Consider the following 15,707-nt stretch of genomic DNA (forward strand, 5'->3'; position numbering starts at 1 on the left):
GTCACTGCTGGCGAGTGGCGACCCCCTCGCGTCCACACGCAGACGCTGTCGGCTCGGCTCGGCTGTCTCTCCCCTGGAGGGCAATACCGGAATAAACATATCCGGTCACCCCGAACGCGCACGTTTCGCACGCGTTGATGAGCTAGCCCCCATCCAAAAAAATGGTCGGTGCCCTCTGTTCTGCATGCGCCGCGTCTCCTGCGACGTCGACCGGAGCATATATATACCTCTCCCCTGCCCGGACTCTCACTTCAAACGACCATCACCACCAAGCTTAGCTCCAGCCTCTAGCCATCACTCAGCTCAAGACACAATCAGCCAATCGGCGGCACCAAGAACACACAGACCTTCAGCGTCTCGGCGTCAATGGAGGAGAGCCGGCAGTTCATGATCCGGTTCGACGGCCACTTCGAGGAGGACCCGAGCTCCGCGGCCGCCGAGCCACCGCTGCCGTTCGCCGGCAGGGTTTTCTCGCCAGAGCAGGAGCAGAGCGTCACGGTCGCCGCGCTGCTGCACGTCATCTCCGGGTACACCACGCCGGCGCCGGAGTTCTTCTTCCCGGCGAGCAAGCAGGCGTGCACGGCGTGCGGGATGGACGGGTGCCTCGGGTGCGAGTTCTTCGGCGCGGTGGCCACCGGCGCGATCGCGGCATCGGACGCGCCGAGAGCGGCGACCGCTCGCGGGCCGCAGAGGAGGCGGAGGAACAAGAAGAACCAGTACCGCGGCGTCAGGCAGCGGCCCTGGGGCAAGTGGGCGGCGGAGATCCGCGACCCGCGCCGCGCCGTGCGGGTGTGGCTCGGGACCTTCGACACGGCCGAGGACGCCGCCAGGGCCTACGACCGCGCCGCCGTCGAGTTCCGCGGCCCGCGCGCCAAGCTCAACTTCTCCTTCCCGGAGCAGCAGCAGCAGCTAGGCGGCAGCGGCAATGCCGCCCCGGCCAAGTCAGACGCGTGCTCGCCGTCGCCTTCGCCACGCAGCGCGGATGAGGAGGAAACAGGGGATCTGCTCTGGGACGGCTTGGTGGACTTGACGAAGCTGGACGAGAGCGACCTCTGCTTACAGCTCCCGATCGACAACACCTTGGACAGAGACGATTGGGTGCCTATTTGTAGTGCTAGACAAATGTTAGCTTGCAGTTAGACTAGTGTCAGTGTGCAGCAGCACAATCAACAGACATGAAGGCTCCTAGATCCTGGTTAGCACGCGTCCTAGCTTCGGTTATAAATAGCGACCCGATCAATGGAAAAAAATGTGTTTAACCATAGCCAAAGAGACCAGTGGCGGAGCTTGAAGCAAAACATTGGGCGGGCGGAGCTATAGAAATTACCCTTGCGTTGATGTTCCACGCCTCAAAACTGGATGTACAACTACGAAAATCCTGCTAGGTTGGGCGGGCCAGGGCACGTGTTGGCCCTCACGTAGCTCCGCCCCTGAAAGAGACCGCACTGTAAAATTGCAACGTCTAAGACAAAGTTGGTCGAAGAACTAAACGGATTTTACTCACGAGCTCTGCTGCTAACTCACTACCAGAATTTACCCAATTGTCGACAGCCTCATCTATGCGGACAACCCCCGTCGGCATAGATGGATGTATCCCGACGGCCCAGGTCAGGCCGTCGGCATATATCCATCAATGCTGACGGGGGTCGTTGGCATAGGTCGGCCGTCGGCATCGCAAACTATATGCCTACGACGGCCGTCGGCAGAGGGGTGGTCGTCGACATATCAATGTGCAGCAGATCAATCAACAGACATGAAGGCTCCTAGATCCTCGTGTTGAGCTAGCCCCCATCCAAAGTGTTGTTGACCGGGAGCAGTAAGCAAAGCTCGTTCCCGATCAATGGGAAAATTGTGTTTAACCATAGCCAAAGAGACCACACTGTAAAATTGCAACGTCTAAAACAAAGTTGGTCGAAGAACTAAACGGATTTTACTCACGAGCTCTGCTGCTAACTAACGCTAACAATTGCGCATTGGTATGAGAATCGGGTGGTGTATATGTACAGTAGATTTACCCTAATCTAACCACTAGCTCTCAGATTAGGGCATCTTCAACAGCAACCCGCAAATTTCTAGGATGCCCCATGCCTCGTGCGCATTGGCCTTTTTTGTTGATCGTTAGATTCATTTCTAGGATGGGACACCAAGATGGCAACGGTCCGTGCACTCGAAAGCGATTTCCTTTTGCAACATCATTCTCATTCCTGTGGTGCATCACTAAAAAAACGTATATTCGATAGGACATATATATGCTTAGCAGCCGGGATAGTTATATGAGTTAAATTATTATGCATGCAATTTCACTTGTTTACTAACCGTAAAAACATATTTAACTTGTTTACCTTATGATGTTCAACTCATCTTGTGTTTTTACCCTAACCTATTTAGCAATTTTACTCCCTTATTATTGTACAATTTTTTTTCTGCTAGGACTGAAAGTTGCTCTTTTTGTTTCTGGTTTTTTAAGTAACTTGGTTTTTAATGTTACACATTTGGCGTTAATTGTAATACATGCATGTAAGTTGAATATTACATAGGAAAACCGTACCATCAAACCTTTTGCCGATGAAAAAAAATATATAATGTACCACTCCCACATTTGATCACACACCGGCGGTGGTGCAACCAGAACGCGCCTATGTTGTCATATGTTTACAACTGAAAGAACAAGATTGCTCTTGATTCTGTCACTTGTTCGGAGTTGCTATCTTGAGGCTCATCCATGAGTTCGATGTGCCATTCGAAGAAGGTTGCTCTTGGGTAAAGTATTTTAGCTCTATCATAGCGTCCATTCAGCAGTGTGGCAGCTGGAGTTTATTACCTCTCCCACCATCAAACCACGCTTCGCGTAAAAGCCTATCCGTCTGGGTTAGGCGATGACATCGACCTAACGTCACTTTCCCGAGGCTGGGTTAAGCAATGTGTCCAGCCAGAGGGAAGGCTCTTTTTATCTTGCTCGCCCTTCTATCGGGGATGGAGGCAGACGACAGTGTGGTCGACATGTGTGCATCCAAGTCGACGACGTCGAGTGGTGGTTCGGTTACGTCGAGGTTGTTTTAGTTTGCTTACTAACATGAGTGCTCATTGAGTTTCCACACGATATAATGTGGTATGCACCTTGCATATTTTCCCATTGTTGCTCGCCTACAAAAACGAAGATATCTAGCCGCTTGCGTGTGTGCCCGGCTATTTGGCACAGGTCCATGTGGACTTTCGCATTGGCTACAGTAAAGTCTTCGTTGGTTGCCAGTCATGGAGAAGTCATGGACGTTGTCTCGAGGAGGAATGAGAACTATGACATTTGCGTGGAGCATGTATTGGTAATTAGGTTGGCGAGTCACGGCATGTCATGTTCCAGGATAGTTACGGTCTTCATCTGATTTTTTGCTAATTGATTTGAATGATTACCACTCCCTCTCTCAAAATATGTGTTGATGATTAAGTACTAAATCAGTGACATTTATTTTGAGACCGAGGGAGTATTTTTAATAAACGGATTGACACCACACAGAACCCGGAAGTGTCACGTCTACACCATACAAGTCGAGGAAGGGTGGGTCAAAGCAAATGCGGATGGTGCAATTTCAAGGCATGGTGCAAAGGGAGGAGGAGGAGCTGTACTCCGGGATAGTAATAGGGGCTTCCTCGCCAGTGTGTGTCACTTCTTCCCAAAGGTTGCTGATCTGAAGCGGCAAAGATCATGGCATGCAAGCGTGCTCCTTTGGTCGCGACGGAGATTAATGTATAGAAGGTACATGTGGAGCTGGATAGCCAGGCTCTCGTGCAAACCGTCAACACTCCAGAGAAGAACATGTCTGCCTTATGACCTTGGCTGGAGGAGATAAAGACCATGCTACAAAGTTTGGTCGATTTTAGGGTCTTATGGGTTTGGCACTCTCGAATGTTGCCGCGCATAAATTAGCTAAGTTAGGAGGTAGGAGAAGAACTTTGTAAGGTTTGGTTTGGATCGCTGTCTGAGTGCATTCTGGATGTGATCGCAAACGAGATCCTGAACTTCGTGAATACAGCAGCGACATTTACCTAAAAAAGTCACAACATGAAAACATACACCATACAAGTCACAACTTGCAACGCAGGCCTCACACGCGTCATGCACGACGCTAAACACCAACAATCGAAAGCACAGTAGTAGTCTGCGCAGCGAAGCGTACCGTCACACAATCACTTGTCACTGTTGTCAGCACAAAGAGATAGTATTGGCGTTTTCGACATTGACCGGAGAACAAAAAATATCCAGCCGTGGACGCCCCGCGGCTCAGGAGGGAGGAGCTGTCTCCGATCTGTCAGCATCGCTTTCAGTTCATCATGGGCGTGTCGTGAGCGAGAGCGAAGAGCCATCTCCGTGGCTCAGTGCGCACCCATGTACACCAGCAGCCAGCCTTTTGTTGATTTGTTCCAAACAGGGACCGGGCACCGGGGCACGTCGCCTGGTATGCATTTAAAAGCGAATTCTTTTGAAGCCGCGCCCATGCCCCACCGCCCGTGGCCGGGCCGCCATGTCGTGACCGTGCTCGCGCCCAGCCGGCGCGCGCACGCGAGGAGGTCGGCGGCCCGCACACGCGAGGAGGCCGACGGCCAAGGGCGCACGTGACACTTTTCAGCGTGCGTGAGAAGTTTAGCGCGCTGGAGTTCACGCCCCAAATATACAGCTTCTAGTCCAGTTTCATCTGGCGTGCTGAACACTTTTTAGAGCGTGCTCTATTATGCAGCGTCCGCTGGAGTGCTCTTTTTAACTCCGCGCGTGCTAAGGGCATCTCCAGCCGTTCGGCCCCCCAGGGCGCCTAAATAGAGCGGCCTGGGGGTGTGCCGGCGCTAGTTCGGCCCCTGAGGGCGACCTAGCTCCCAGTCACGCGCCCACGCGCCGGCCCCAGGATGCGGGAAATTCAAACTTGGTCGTTCCCGCTCTCAAAAGACGCCGCAAATCCAGCGATCGGACGTAGTCTGGCGTTACAAAAAACAGAGGGGCGCCGTGCGCAACGAATCACTCGGCTTGGTCGGCTCCAGGCGTTGGCGGAGTCGGCGTGCGCGGGCTCGTCGGTGTCGGACCTGCTTCATTGCAGGGCTGCGTCGGCGCGGCTTCGGCACTGCTGGGCGGCGATGTAGAGGCGCCATCCGGGCTTGGCGTCCGTGTGGTCGTGGGCGTCATCGGCGTCGTCGGCGTTGCCGTCGGCAGCTCGTTCAGGATGAGGCCGCGCTGCACCAGGTACCACGCATTGAGCTTCTCGTCATTGCTCTGGAGCATGTCCGCCCCGCTCATCACAAAAGCCATGTCGGTGTTCCTCTTCTTCGCGGCGACGTTCGTCCGGAGCAGGTCGAGCTTGATGGCGTTGTTCTTCATAAGCGACGACCACCGCGCCTCGGTCTTCTCTTCGCGTAGGACGGCCCGGGCCTGGGCGTCGGCGAGGCAATGCTCGATGGACTCCTGCACTCGCGTGGTTGCCGTGTCGGCACTTTTCCCCTTCTTTGCCAACTTGTGGCCGTCCGACCGTCCCTCTGACGCGCTCGGAGTCGTCGCGTCTGGCTTGTATGTCTCCTTGGCCTTGTCGAGGGCACGTCGGACTTCCGCCCACTTCTCGCACTTGTCAATGCGCTTGTAGACGTGGAGGTGCTTGAAGTCGGCGTCTTGGTTGTCGCCCCGATACATGGCGAACATACGCAGCAGCTGCGCGGAGAGAAACAGTTGGCGGGCGGCGGGCGTAGGGGACGAAGATATGCGGGCGAACGGCGTGCGTACCTGATCCTCAATGTTGGCGCTGCTCTCCGGGCGAGCCGCGACCTCCTCGACGATTCCATGCCATTTGTTGCACGCCAACTGGATACGCCCCCAATGGTTCGCCATCGCCTTGGAGCCGCGCTGCATGTACACGCCTTTGAAGTAGGGGTCGACGAGCTTCCGCTCGTCCAACTCGGCCTTGATGCGGTCCCAGTACGTGTCCAAGCTCTGGTTCGCGCCGGTGGTCGGGTCGAGGCAGACGACTTTCCATGCTTCGGCGAGGCATTCCTCCTCCTTGGACGTCCACTTGATGCGCGGTTCGCCTGACCTAGCCGCCCGCTTCTTCTTCTTCTGGCGCCCCTTCGTCGGAACAGGGGCCGGTTCCTCCTCGTCCTCCTCCTTCTCGGGTTCCTGCGCGTCGTCGCCGTAGACGTAACCGAGCTCGGCCTCCATGTCACCATTGAGGTCCACTACCTCGTCCTGGGTGGCGAACCCGGGAGACTCGGCGGCCGCGGTCGATCCTGTCGCGATGATGTCGTCCATGTCGGCTCCCGTGTCGTCGGTGTCGCCGAGGTGCGAGAAGGGTAGTGGTCCGCGGTAGAGATGGGGCGTCGGTGTGGACGCGTAGGAGGCGGGCGACGAGTAGTTGTATGGAGGGTACTGCACGCCGACGAAGGCGGGCGAGGGCGTGCGCGTAGCGGGGTGACCATGAGGGAAGGTCATGTTTGGGTTGAACCCGCCGTGCGCGTCGCCGTCGGCGTAGCAGCCGGGCGATGATGAACCCCATGGAGATCCGGCGCCTTGCTATCCCCAGGGCGCGTACTGGGCGTGGCTGACGATGGGTGGGTTCATCCCCGCCTGGTCGACCGATGAGGAAGACGCCGCCGCGCGCGCCGCGTTGTCGCGGGCCTTCTTGGCTATGGCCCTGTTCCTCCTGTCGGCGGTGACCGCTTCGCGCCGCTGAACTTCCACCCTCCACTCGACGTTCGACAGGCCCGGTGGCTTCGATGGCGGCGCCCTCGGCTTCCTCGGCTTCGGCTGGGCCACGGCGCCAGTAGCGGTTGCCGCCGCGCGCGGCATGGCGTACTTCTTCGGCGGCATGGCGTGCTTCTTCGCGGCGAGCGGGAGGGGGTTTGGCGGGAGGAAGGCGAGCGAGCGGGAGAAAGGGATAGAATGGCGGGAGAAAGGCGAGCGAGCGGGAGAGATGCGAGGGAAAAGCGTCAAGAAACGGCGGGAAAAGACCCTCGGGTCGCTTCCAGGGCGGGCCCACACGCCTTTTTCGCTTGCGCCGGCTCCCCAAGCGCCCCCAGGGCGCCGGGTTCGGCCTGGGTCCGCCGGCACCAGTTTTGGCCCGAGCCGGCAAAAAACGGGCTTCTGGTGGCACGACTGGGGCCTTTTTTTGTTGCCGGCGCGGCAAAATCGCCTGGGGAGGGCCTGTTGGGGGCGCGGCTGGAGATGCCCTAACCTTGCGATTTTTGGGCGCGACGCTGATATCGGACGTCTGGTGGAGATGCTCTAACACATGAGTTAATTATGCATGCGGATCATCAATTCAACATGTGTTTTTTTACTTTAACCTCTTTACCCATGTACATTTCTTGTGGCTAGCATTGAAAGTTGCTTCTTTTGTTTCTTTTGCTTCCCAATATACTACTTTAAGAGCCTGTTCGGAGTCTCACCACTCCGCATGACTCCGCTCCTGGAGCGGCCCGAGCTTCAGTTGAAAATACGGAGTGGAGAAAGAGATGCTCCGCAGATTCTCGTATTTCTGGGAGTGGTGGATTGCCGAACATGCCTTAAGTATCTTGGTTTTAAATATTCGGAATTCGCCGTTGTGCGTTAGTCATATGGGACCTTAGCACGACGATTTCCCGGCGGTCTACTGCAACAAGTTGTGCCCGGCACCGACGAGGGAGGGGCGATGACGGCGGCGCGCCTTCGGTCGCTTCAGTGCTTGTAGTCATCGCTAGGTTGTCTATGAATCTGGATGTAATTTTTATTATTTCTGGTGTTTGTTGTACTACCATGACTGAAGATGAATAAATCGAGTTTCCCGAAAAAAAAGTACAATCTTACTCCCTGCTGCGTCAAAACACTACTTCTAGGATTTCTCAACCGTTGTTTCAGCAAATTTTTGGGTTTAAATAAGTGTGTTCCGTTGAGACAGAGGCCTAGAGATGGCAGCAAGCTTTGCACACAACACGTTGCCGATACAAGCAGTACATGATACTTTGGCATCTGAGATGGTTAGAGCATCTCCACTCGTTCGGCCCCCCAGCGCATAGACTGGAGCTCTTTCGGGCGCTCGCCCAGCGATTTTTAGGTCCTGGGGACGATCTAGGTCCCAGCCATGCCCCCAGGTGCCTCCCCAAGGCGTCGTAAATTCAAACTTGGTCCATTCCCGCTTCAAAAAACGCCACGATTCCGGCGATCAGCGCCACAGTCGGCGATCAACTTGGTGACCAAGTTGCCACAGTTCGGCGATCAAATGAAAAGTTCAGCGTATAAAAAGAAAGGATGCATAGGCAATGCATCAAACGGCGGTTTCGGCCTCCGGCGTCGGCATGCCCGGGCTGGGCGGAATCGGCGCGGCTTCTGTGCTGGCCGGCGGCGGAGCGGCTTCTGTGCTGTTGGGTGTTGTGGAGGCATCATCGCTCGGGCTTGGCGGTGGCGTTGGCATTGGAGTTGGCGGCGTTGGAGTTGGCAGCGCTGTCGCCGGCATCTGGTTCAGGATGAGGCCGCGCTCCACCAGGTACCATGCCTTGAACTGCTCGTCGTCGCTCCAGAGTATGTCTGCCCTGCCCATCAGGAAAGCCAAGTCGGTGTTCCTCTTCTTCGCGGCGATGTTGGTCCGGAGCTATTCGAGCTTGACGATGTTATTCGTCATGAACGCCGACCACCACGCCTCAATTTTCTCTTCCTGCTGGGCGGCCCGGGTCTTGGCGTCGGTGAGGCAATGCTCGATGGACTCTTGCACGCGTGTAGTAGCCGACTCGGCATTCGTCTTCTTGGCCCCTTTGTTGCCGTTCGGACGTCCGTCAGCCGCGCCCGGCGTCGGCATGTCCGGCTTGTACGTCTCCTTGGCCTTGGTGAGGGTGCACCGGACATCCGCCCACTTCTTGCACTTGTCGATCCGTTTCAAGACGTGGAGGTACTTGAACTCATGGTCGCTATTGTCCTGGCAAAACATGGCGAACATCCGCAGCAGGTGCGCCGAGGAACATCATGAACACTACAAAAAAATACACTTCCGTGATGATACATGTTTGTCACAGTAGGTCGCGTTTTTTGTCATGCATGTACATCCATGACAAATTTAGACAGAATCAAGATAGTCATACTTGTGTTGTCGTAGAAGTGTTCCATGACATTACCAAAATTATCATCACGGGAGTGTCCACTTCCATGACGATAAATCGCGCGTCACAGAAGTGCTTTCGTCAAGGGTGACCGACATGTGGCATCCACCGTAACGGAACGCCGTTAAGCTATCGGGTCAGGTTTTGGATCCGATAACCCGTTAATAGCCCCGACCAATGGGGATTTTCCACATGTAAAATTTTGATTGGCCGACGGATCCACGCGTCAGCTCCGCGTTGGCACAGGTGTCACTCATCCAACGGTCGAGATGACCTATGATATGTTGACACGTGGACTGGCCTAAAAGTGGCCCACAAAGTTTAAATGGGCCGGGCCAACCGAAGGCCCATAAGATTTAGCGGGCTATAATGTGCTGGCCAAGCTAAAGACCCACAAAATTTAGCGGACCATAATGGGCCGGCCCAGCTAAAGGCCCACAAGATTTTGCGGACCACAATGGGCCGGCCTAGCTAAAGGCCCACAAGATTCTGCAGACCATAATGGGCCGACCCAGCTAAAGGCCCAACATTCTCTGTCAAATTGGCCCGCCAATGGCCTGTCCTAAACTTCTCATCAATGCGGCCCATGGTCACTTCTGGCCCGTTAACTGTCCGCTAAGTAATTGGGCCGAATTACAGGCCATGAAAACTTTCGGCCCATAAATGACCGTAAAGGATTTGGGTCATATTCGGCCATGTGTGACATTCGGCCTGTTAGAGGCCCACTATAGATTTGGGCCACTTTCGGCCTGTTGTCATTTCCGGTCTGTTAACGTCGGACGTAAACCATGGGCCATATGTGGCCCAATGTCATATCGGGCCCATTAACGGCCCATATAAAAATGGCGATAATCTAGCCCGACCAAAGTTCCGGCCCGTTAAAGGCCCGTGTATTAGGTCGGCACATTTACGGCCCGTCCGAATTTTGGCCTGTCAAAGATCCGCATCGTAAATGGGCCAGCATTTCGGCCTGCTAAGTCCAGTGGGTTATTTGGCACAATCAGGGCCCACTCTCACTTCCGGTCTATTAAAGGCTCATGTTTTTTATGGGCTTGACGTATTTACACCTGTAAAAGGCCTAATTTTACTGAGGGTCCAAATTATGTTTAGGCCTGTTAAAGGCCCACTATGGGCAAAGGCTTATCAGAAAAATATGAAAGCTTATGTTGATTTAGGCCCAGATATTTTTAGTGGGATACATGCCAATTTCGGCCCGTAATCGTTTTTAGCCCAATTGGAATGGGCCCGACGAATGTTGGCATGTTGGGCTCGTACGAAGCTTTCGGCCGAATACATTACTAAGATAAACCTACACTATACAAAAATAGCGTCGTAATTACTGCAGCCTGTGGCAGCATCATAAATGTTGTATCACAACAAAATAAATTCCAACCATACAACAAAAGGCCTGTTGGCATAAAGTTTACAGTCCTTCCAGATAAAAGCACCATCAGATGTATAGAAGCACAGATCATTTGACCTGAGTGCTAATGTTTCAGGCTGTAGAATCTGATGGAGCAGCATGATCTCCACCTTTTTTCCGCCATTGCTCTTGAACAACGAAGCGAATGCCTGATAGTCTGGTTTCAAAACCATTCATATCTTGACGACATTTCTCAACCACTATTCTTGTTTCCGAAACAACGTCCATTAGGGATTGGACTTGTGCCTGGAGCACAAATATATCACTCTGTCTAGCAGGAAGATTTTGTTCAGAAGGCGATTTGGACGAGGTTACCTTGACAACCAACCCAGAATTACGCAGGAAGGTGCTTTTTGCACTGTTAGTGGAGAGATACTGACGCACTGCAGCAAGAGGTGACATTGTGCCTGTCGTAGCCTCGTCACCTTCAGGTGGTTGTGGCTGTTCAATCATTTGTTACATAGCTTCCTGAAAGTTTGAACTTGTAGTTTAGTGTACCAGATAATTTACTAATGAGACAAAAACAAACAAAGTAGGTTAAACGTTTATACATAACTTATTTTGGTGAACTACTGTAATACATTAGCATGTATTGTAGTGCCAACTACATAATAAAATCACTTTCGGAACATATCTCCATGTAGCATGCCTACTGTATTGTCTATTTCCTCACATTCGTTGACATCTAAGGATAAAGAGACATGGTTTAAAGTAGGATGAACATAGTATGACATCATTCATATCATGGACAAACAGATATAAAACAAACAGGCTATTTTATCATTGTGTGCGCACGTGAACATAACAACTAGATTACAGATCAAGACCAGAAGAATATCCTTCATCTCTTTTAAACCATGTAAGGTGAAATGATACGTTAAGACAACTGTGTATAAAAGTGAACAGAGTAACTGACATTGGCTGCAAACCAAGTAGTTAAATGAACACATCGCAGTACCAATCAGTTCAAGGCAGGAGGAGTAAGGACTTACAACAGCGGCTTGAACTGGTGTGTTCATGCCCTTCATCTTGTTGGTGTGGCAATCCTTGAAGATTTGCACTGCATTCGGTTCAGGTTCTTTTTGGTCCGCACGGGCTTTCCTTTGTATTTGGAACAAGTCAATATAGATACGATAATATGGCACACAAAAAAGAAGGAAGTAGCAGCTATTTACAAGAGACTCGCAATGTGCATTATAGTTACGAGATCCTGTTGTTTGTTGGAATTTCACTTTAGAACGGTTGGTTTTGTGCTTCAAACAGTTAGCCTAGAACAAGATACACTTGTAAGGCACATACATAAATACAAGTTCAATATGTGGTCTGATCAAATACATATAGCCTACCTGATACTTTGGATCAGACCAGTGTTTAATGAGGGCTGTCCAGTCTTCATTTGTAATATATTCCACTGGAGATGTTTGGGCGATTTCATTGTTAGCCTTGCCTTCAAAGTGAGATTTTCTAAGATGGTACCGATACTGTCGCAGAGCAGATTGAAAAACATGAGTGCATGCTTGTTTAGTTGCATCATCTTTCGGATCCAACTTGAACCTCATCTGTTGAAAAAAGAATGTGAGTCTTATTAGGAGGAAGCTAGAAAGTATGGGACAGAGCAAGACAATATTACCAATTGCGATGAATAACATTACTTACGGATAAATGGTCAAGGAAGGTGTTAAACTGGGTATTGTCTTTCCCATTCCTGTACTAGATCCACGTTGGGAGGATACGTGCATGACACCTAACGGCAACGGCTGCCTCTGGTACTAACTTGGCTGACTCTGTAGCATCACGTGGCCTTTTTAAACCTGCCTCAAAATGGATCTCCATTCTTCCTCCTTTAGATTTTGTTAATCTATCAAGCATTATCCCTGATGTCTGTTTCCGCTTGAGCCGTGGTGCTAGTTCAACAACGAATATGGAAAGTGTTAGTGTAGATCAAACTGTGAGAGTACATATAAAGGAGCATGCAACTGCAACTTGACTTGGTCAGGTACCGTCTTGGTGTTGATGCTCATGAGGTTCATCTGATCTTGCCAAGTCTTGTTGTGCCAGCAATGCTTCAGAAGTAGTGTTAGGTGTGAAGGCAGCTTGGGAACTGGCCAGTTCCGGAGCAAACAAACGAGTAACTGGTTGAGATGCTGGTACAATTGAAGCGGATGCTGCAGCTGGTGGAGCAGGTGATACTGTGTTTGTAGATTTAGCCGGTGGACTTGGACCTTCTACTGCACTATAAGTACCAGCAGATCCTTTTCCGTTTCACCCGACGAGTAACAACACTCCCTACTATATTATTTTCCTTGCTCTTTTTTGACTTTGCCATGTTAAGCTGTACCCACAACACAAAAGAATAAAATCACTCTTCAGAACTCATTGATGCATGATACAGACAAGAAATACTTTGATGTAAGACAACCGTATGAGGATGGAATATGTAAGAAAACAGGACGTCATGACATATTCACAGCTACGATGTGCAAACTAAGTAGAAGGATTTTCAAGAAAATAGAAGTAATGCAAGCTAGACACCATATGAAAGATGCAACCAATATTACTCTGGCAAGTTAAAAGTGTCTTGTCATAAGTGGTAATTCGAAAAATTAGAAGCAGTACAATGTAGAAATCAATGCAAGATGCAACCACTATCAAACTGCCATGTTAAAAGTGTCCAATCATGAGTGACTGATGCGGGGTACACAACAATAGTACTTTGATGTAAGAACATGGTATGATAGATAGATGCAGTGTATTCTAGACACAGAAAGCCATGTCATATGCACATGTATAACGTATAAACTCGGCAGGTGCAATTTAATCAAAATAGAAGAAATACAGGCTAGACAACATAGGCAACATGAAACCAATTATCACACTGTCAACTTAGAGCAAGCACCTGCGATGGTGGAGTACAGGAGATGAACTCAGCATGTAGACTTGGGACTTCAACTTCATTAGCAGTAGCAGTGGCAAATCTAGAGAGTCTCTGTTTGCGTCGGTGCGGAGGACCACCAACATCCCCTAACTTACTCTTTTCCTTCCTATTTTCTGATATTGCCTTATGAAGTCAAAACCACAAGAAAATGAATAAAATTAGCTCTGCATAACTGGTTGATGCATGATACAGACGAACACTACTTTGATGTAAGGCAAGCGCAAGATAGGAGGATGGAATATATACAAAAAAAGACAGCGTTTCATATTCACACGTACGATAGGAGGATGGAATATGTATGAAAAAACAGTAAGCTGAAGGTATTTCAACAAAATTAGAAGAAATGAAAGCTAGGCACCATACGAACACGCAACCAATATCACTCTATCAGGTAAAAAGTGTCTCGTCGTAAGTGCCATTTCAAGAAATTAGAAGCAGTACAAGCTAGAAGACAATGCAAGATGCAACCTACATCATAGTCCCAAGTTAAATGTGTCTTATGGGTAAGTGATCGTTGCAGGTATAAGTTGTAAGCTACGCAGATGCAATTCAACATAATCAGAAGCAATACAAACTAGACATCATACGGAAAACGCAACCACATATAACAGTTCCAAGTAAGAGCAAGCACCTGTGATGGTGGAGTAGGGGAGATGTGCTCATCATGTACACGTATGTTCTAGAAACAGGAACACGTGTCATATTCACAGGCATTATGTGTAAAGTAAGCAGATGCAATTCAAGTTAGAAGCAATACAAGCTAGACATCATATGCAACATGCAACCACATATAATAGTGCCAAGTTAGAGCAAGCACCTGTGATGGTGGAGTAGGGGAGATATGCTCATCATCTACACAGCTACGTTGACTGTCTAGCCTTGCGTTGTCTTGAGAATCTTGTTGGGAGGATGGCGGAGTAGAATCTGTAGAGAACCTCCGTTTCAGTTGCTCGGAAGGACCACCATCATCCAGTGACTTGCCAATTTCCTTCAGCTTTATTGATTTTGCATTGTGAGGTCATACTGACAAGAAAAAGGAATATCATTCGCTCTTCAGAACTCATTCATGCATGATACTGACAAACACTACTCTGATGAAAGGCAAAGTCATGATACGAGGATGGAATATGTACGAAAAAATGGACGGCTTGACATATTCACACCTATGATGTGGTAACTAAGCAGAAGGCACTTCAACAAATTAGAAACACTGCAAGACACCATATGGAAGGTGCAATCAATATCACTCTGCCAAGTTAAAACTGTCTCATCATAGGTGGGTGTTCATCAAACTAGAAGCAATACATGCTAGAAATCATATTCAAGACGCAAACCAATATCACACTGCCAACTTAAAGGTGTCCCATCATAAGTGACTGATGCAGGATACACAAGAAGAGTAGTTTCATGTAAGAACATGGTGTGATAGACAGATATAGTATGTACCAAAAACAGGAAAGCGTGTCATATTCACATGTATCATGTGTAATCTAAGCAGATGTAGTTTACACTAATTAGGAGCAATACGAGCTAGATAGCATGTGCAAAATGCAACCAAATATCACACTGCCAAGTTAGAGCAAGCACCTTGCATGGTGGAGTAGGGGAGCGGAGACTTGGACCTTGTAATGCACTATCAGTACAAGGAGAATTGGTACAGATGCTCCATTTACGTTGCTGCAGAGGACCACCATCATCGCCTTCCTTACTCTTTTCCTTCCTCTTTCTTGATTTTTCCTTGTCAAGTCAAACCCACAAGAAAAAGGAATAAAATTTGCTCTTCAGAACTCATTGATGCATGATACTGACGAACACTACTTTCATGTAAGGCAGTCGCATGATAGGAGGATGGAATATGTATGAAAAATAGGACGGTGTGACATATTGACATGTATGATGTATAAAGTGTAAACTAAGCACAAGGTGCTTGAACTTGTTAGAATCGATGCAAGCTAGAAACCATATGAAAGATGAAACCAATATCACTCTACCAAATTAAAAGGGTGCCCTAACAAATGTATTTGACCAAATTAGAAGCAATACATGGCAACATGCTAGAAATAATATGCAATACGCAACGAATAAAGGTGACTTATCATAAGTGATTGATGCAGGATACAGAAGAGAGGTAGTTTCATGTAAGAACAAGGTTAACACATAGATGCAGTGTGTACCAAAAATAGGAAGACATGTCATATTCACAGGTATAGTGTGTAAACTAAGCAGATGCATCTTACCTAATTAGAAGCATTACAA

At 49.8% G+C, this 15,707-nt stretch overlaps 1 protein-coding gene across 1 annotated transcript; it reads left to right on the forward strand.

The window, feature by feature from the left end:
• The first annotated feature begins 268 nt into the window (after positions 1-268).
• Positions 269-1,338, forward strand: LOC119310882 (ethylene-responsive transcription factor ERF109-like). The gene has a single exon (XM_037586500.1). The coding sequence runs from the start codon at positions 367-369 to the stop codon at positions 1,138-1,140; it is 774 nt and encodes a 257-aa protein (XP_037442397.1). The 5' UTR covers positions 269-366; the 3' UTR covers positions 1,141-1,338.
• The last annotated feature ends 14,369 nt before the right edge of the window (positions 1,339-15,707 follow it).

The sequence above is a fragment of the Triticum dicoccoides genome, chromosome 1B (assembly GCF_002162155.2).
Source record: "Triticum dicoccoides isolate Atlit2015 ecotype Zavitan chromosome 1B, WEW_v2.0, whole genome shotgun sequence".
In the NCBI taxonomy this organism is placed as follows: Eukaryota; Viridiplantae; Streptophyta; class Magnoliopsida; order Poales; family Poaceae; genus Triticum; species Triticum dicoccoides.

Bases quoted from the DNA above. Each gene is read 5' to 3' on its own strand.
- LOC119310882 (XM_037586500.1), top strand. From the start codon at position 367: ATGGAGGAGAGCCGGCAGTTCATGATCCGGTTCGACGGCCACTTCGAG.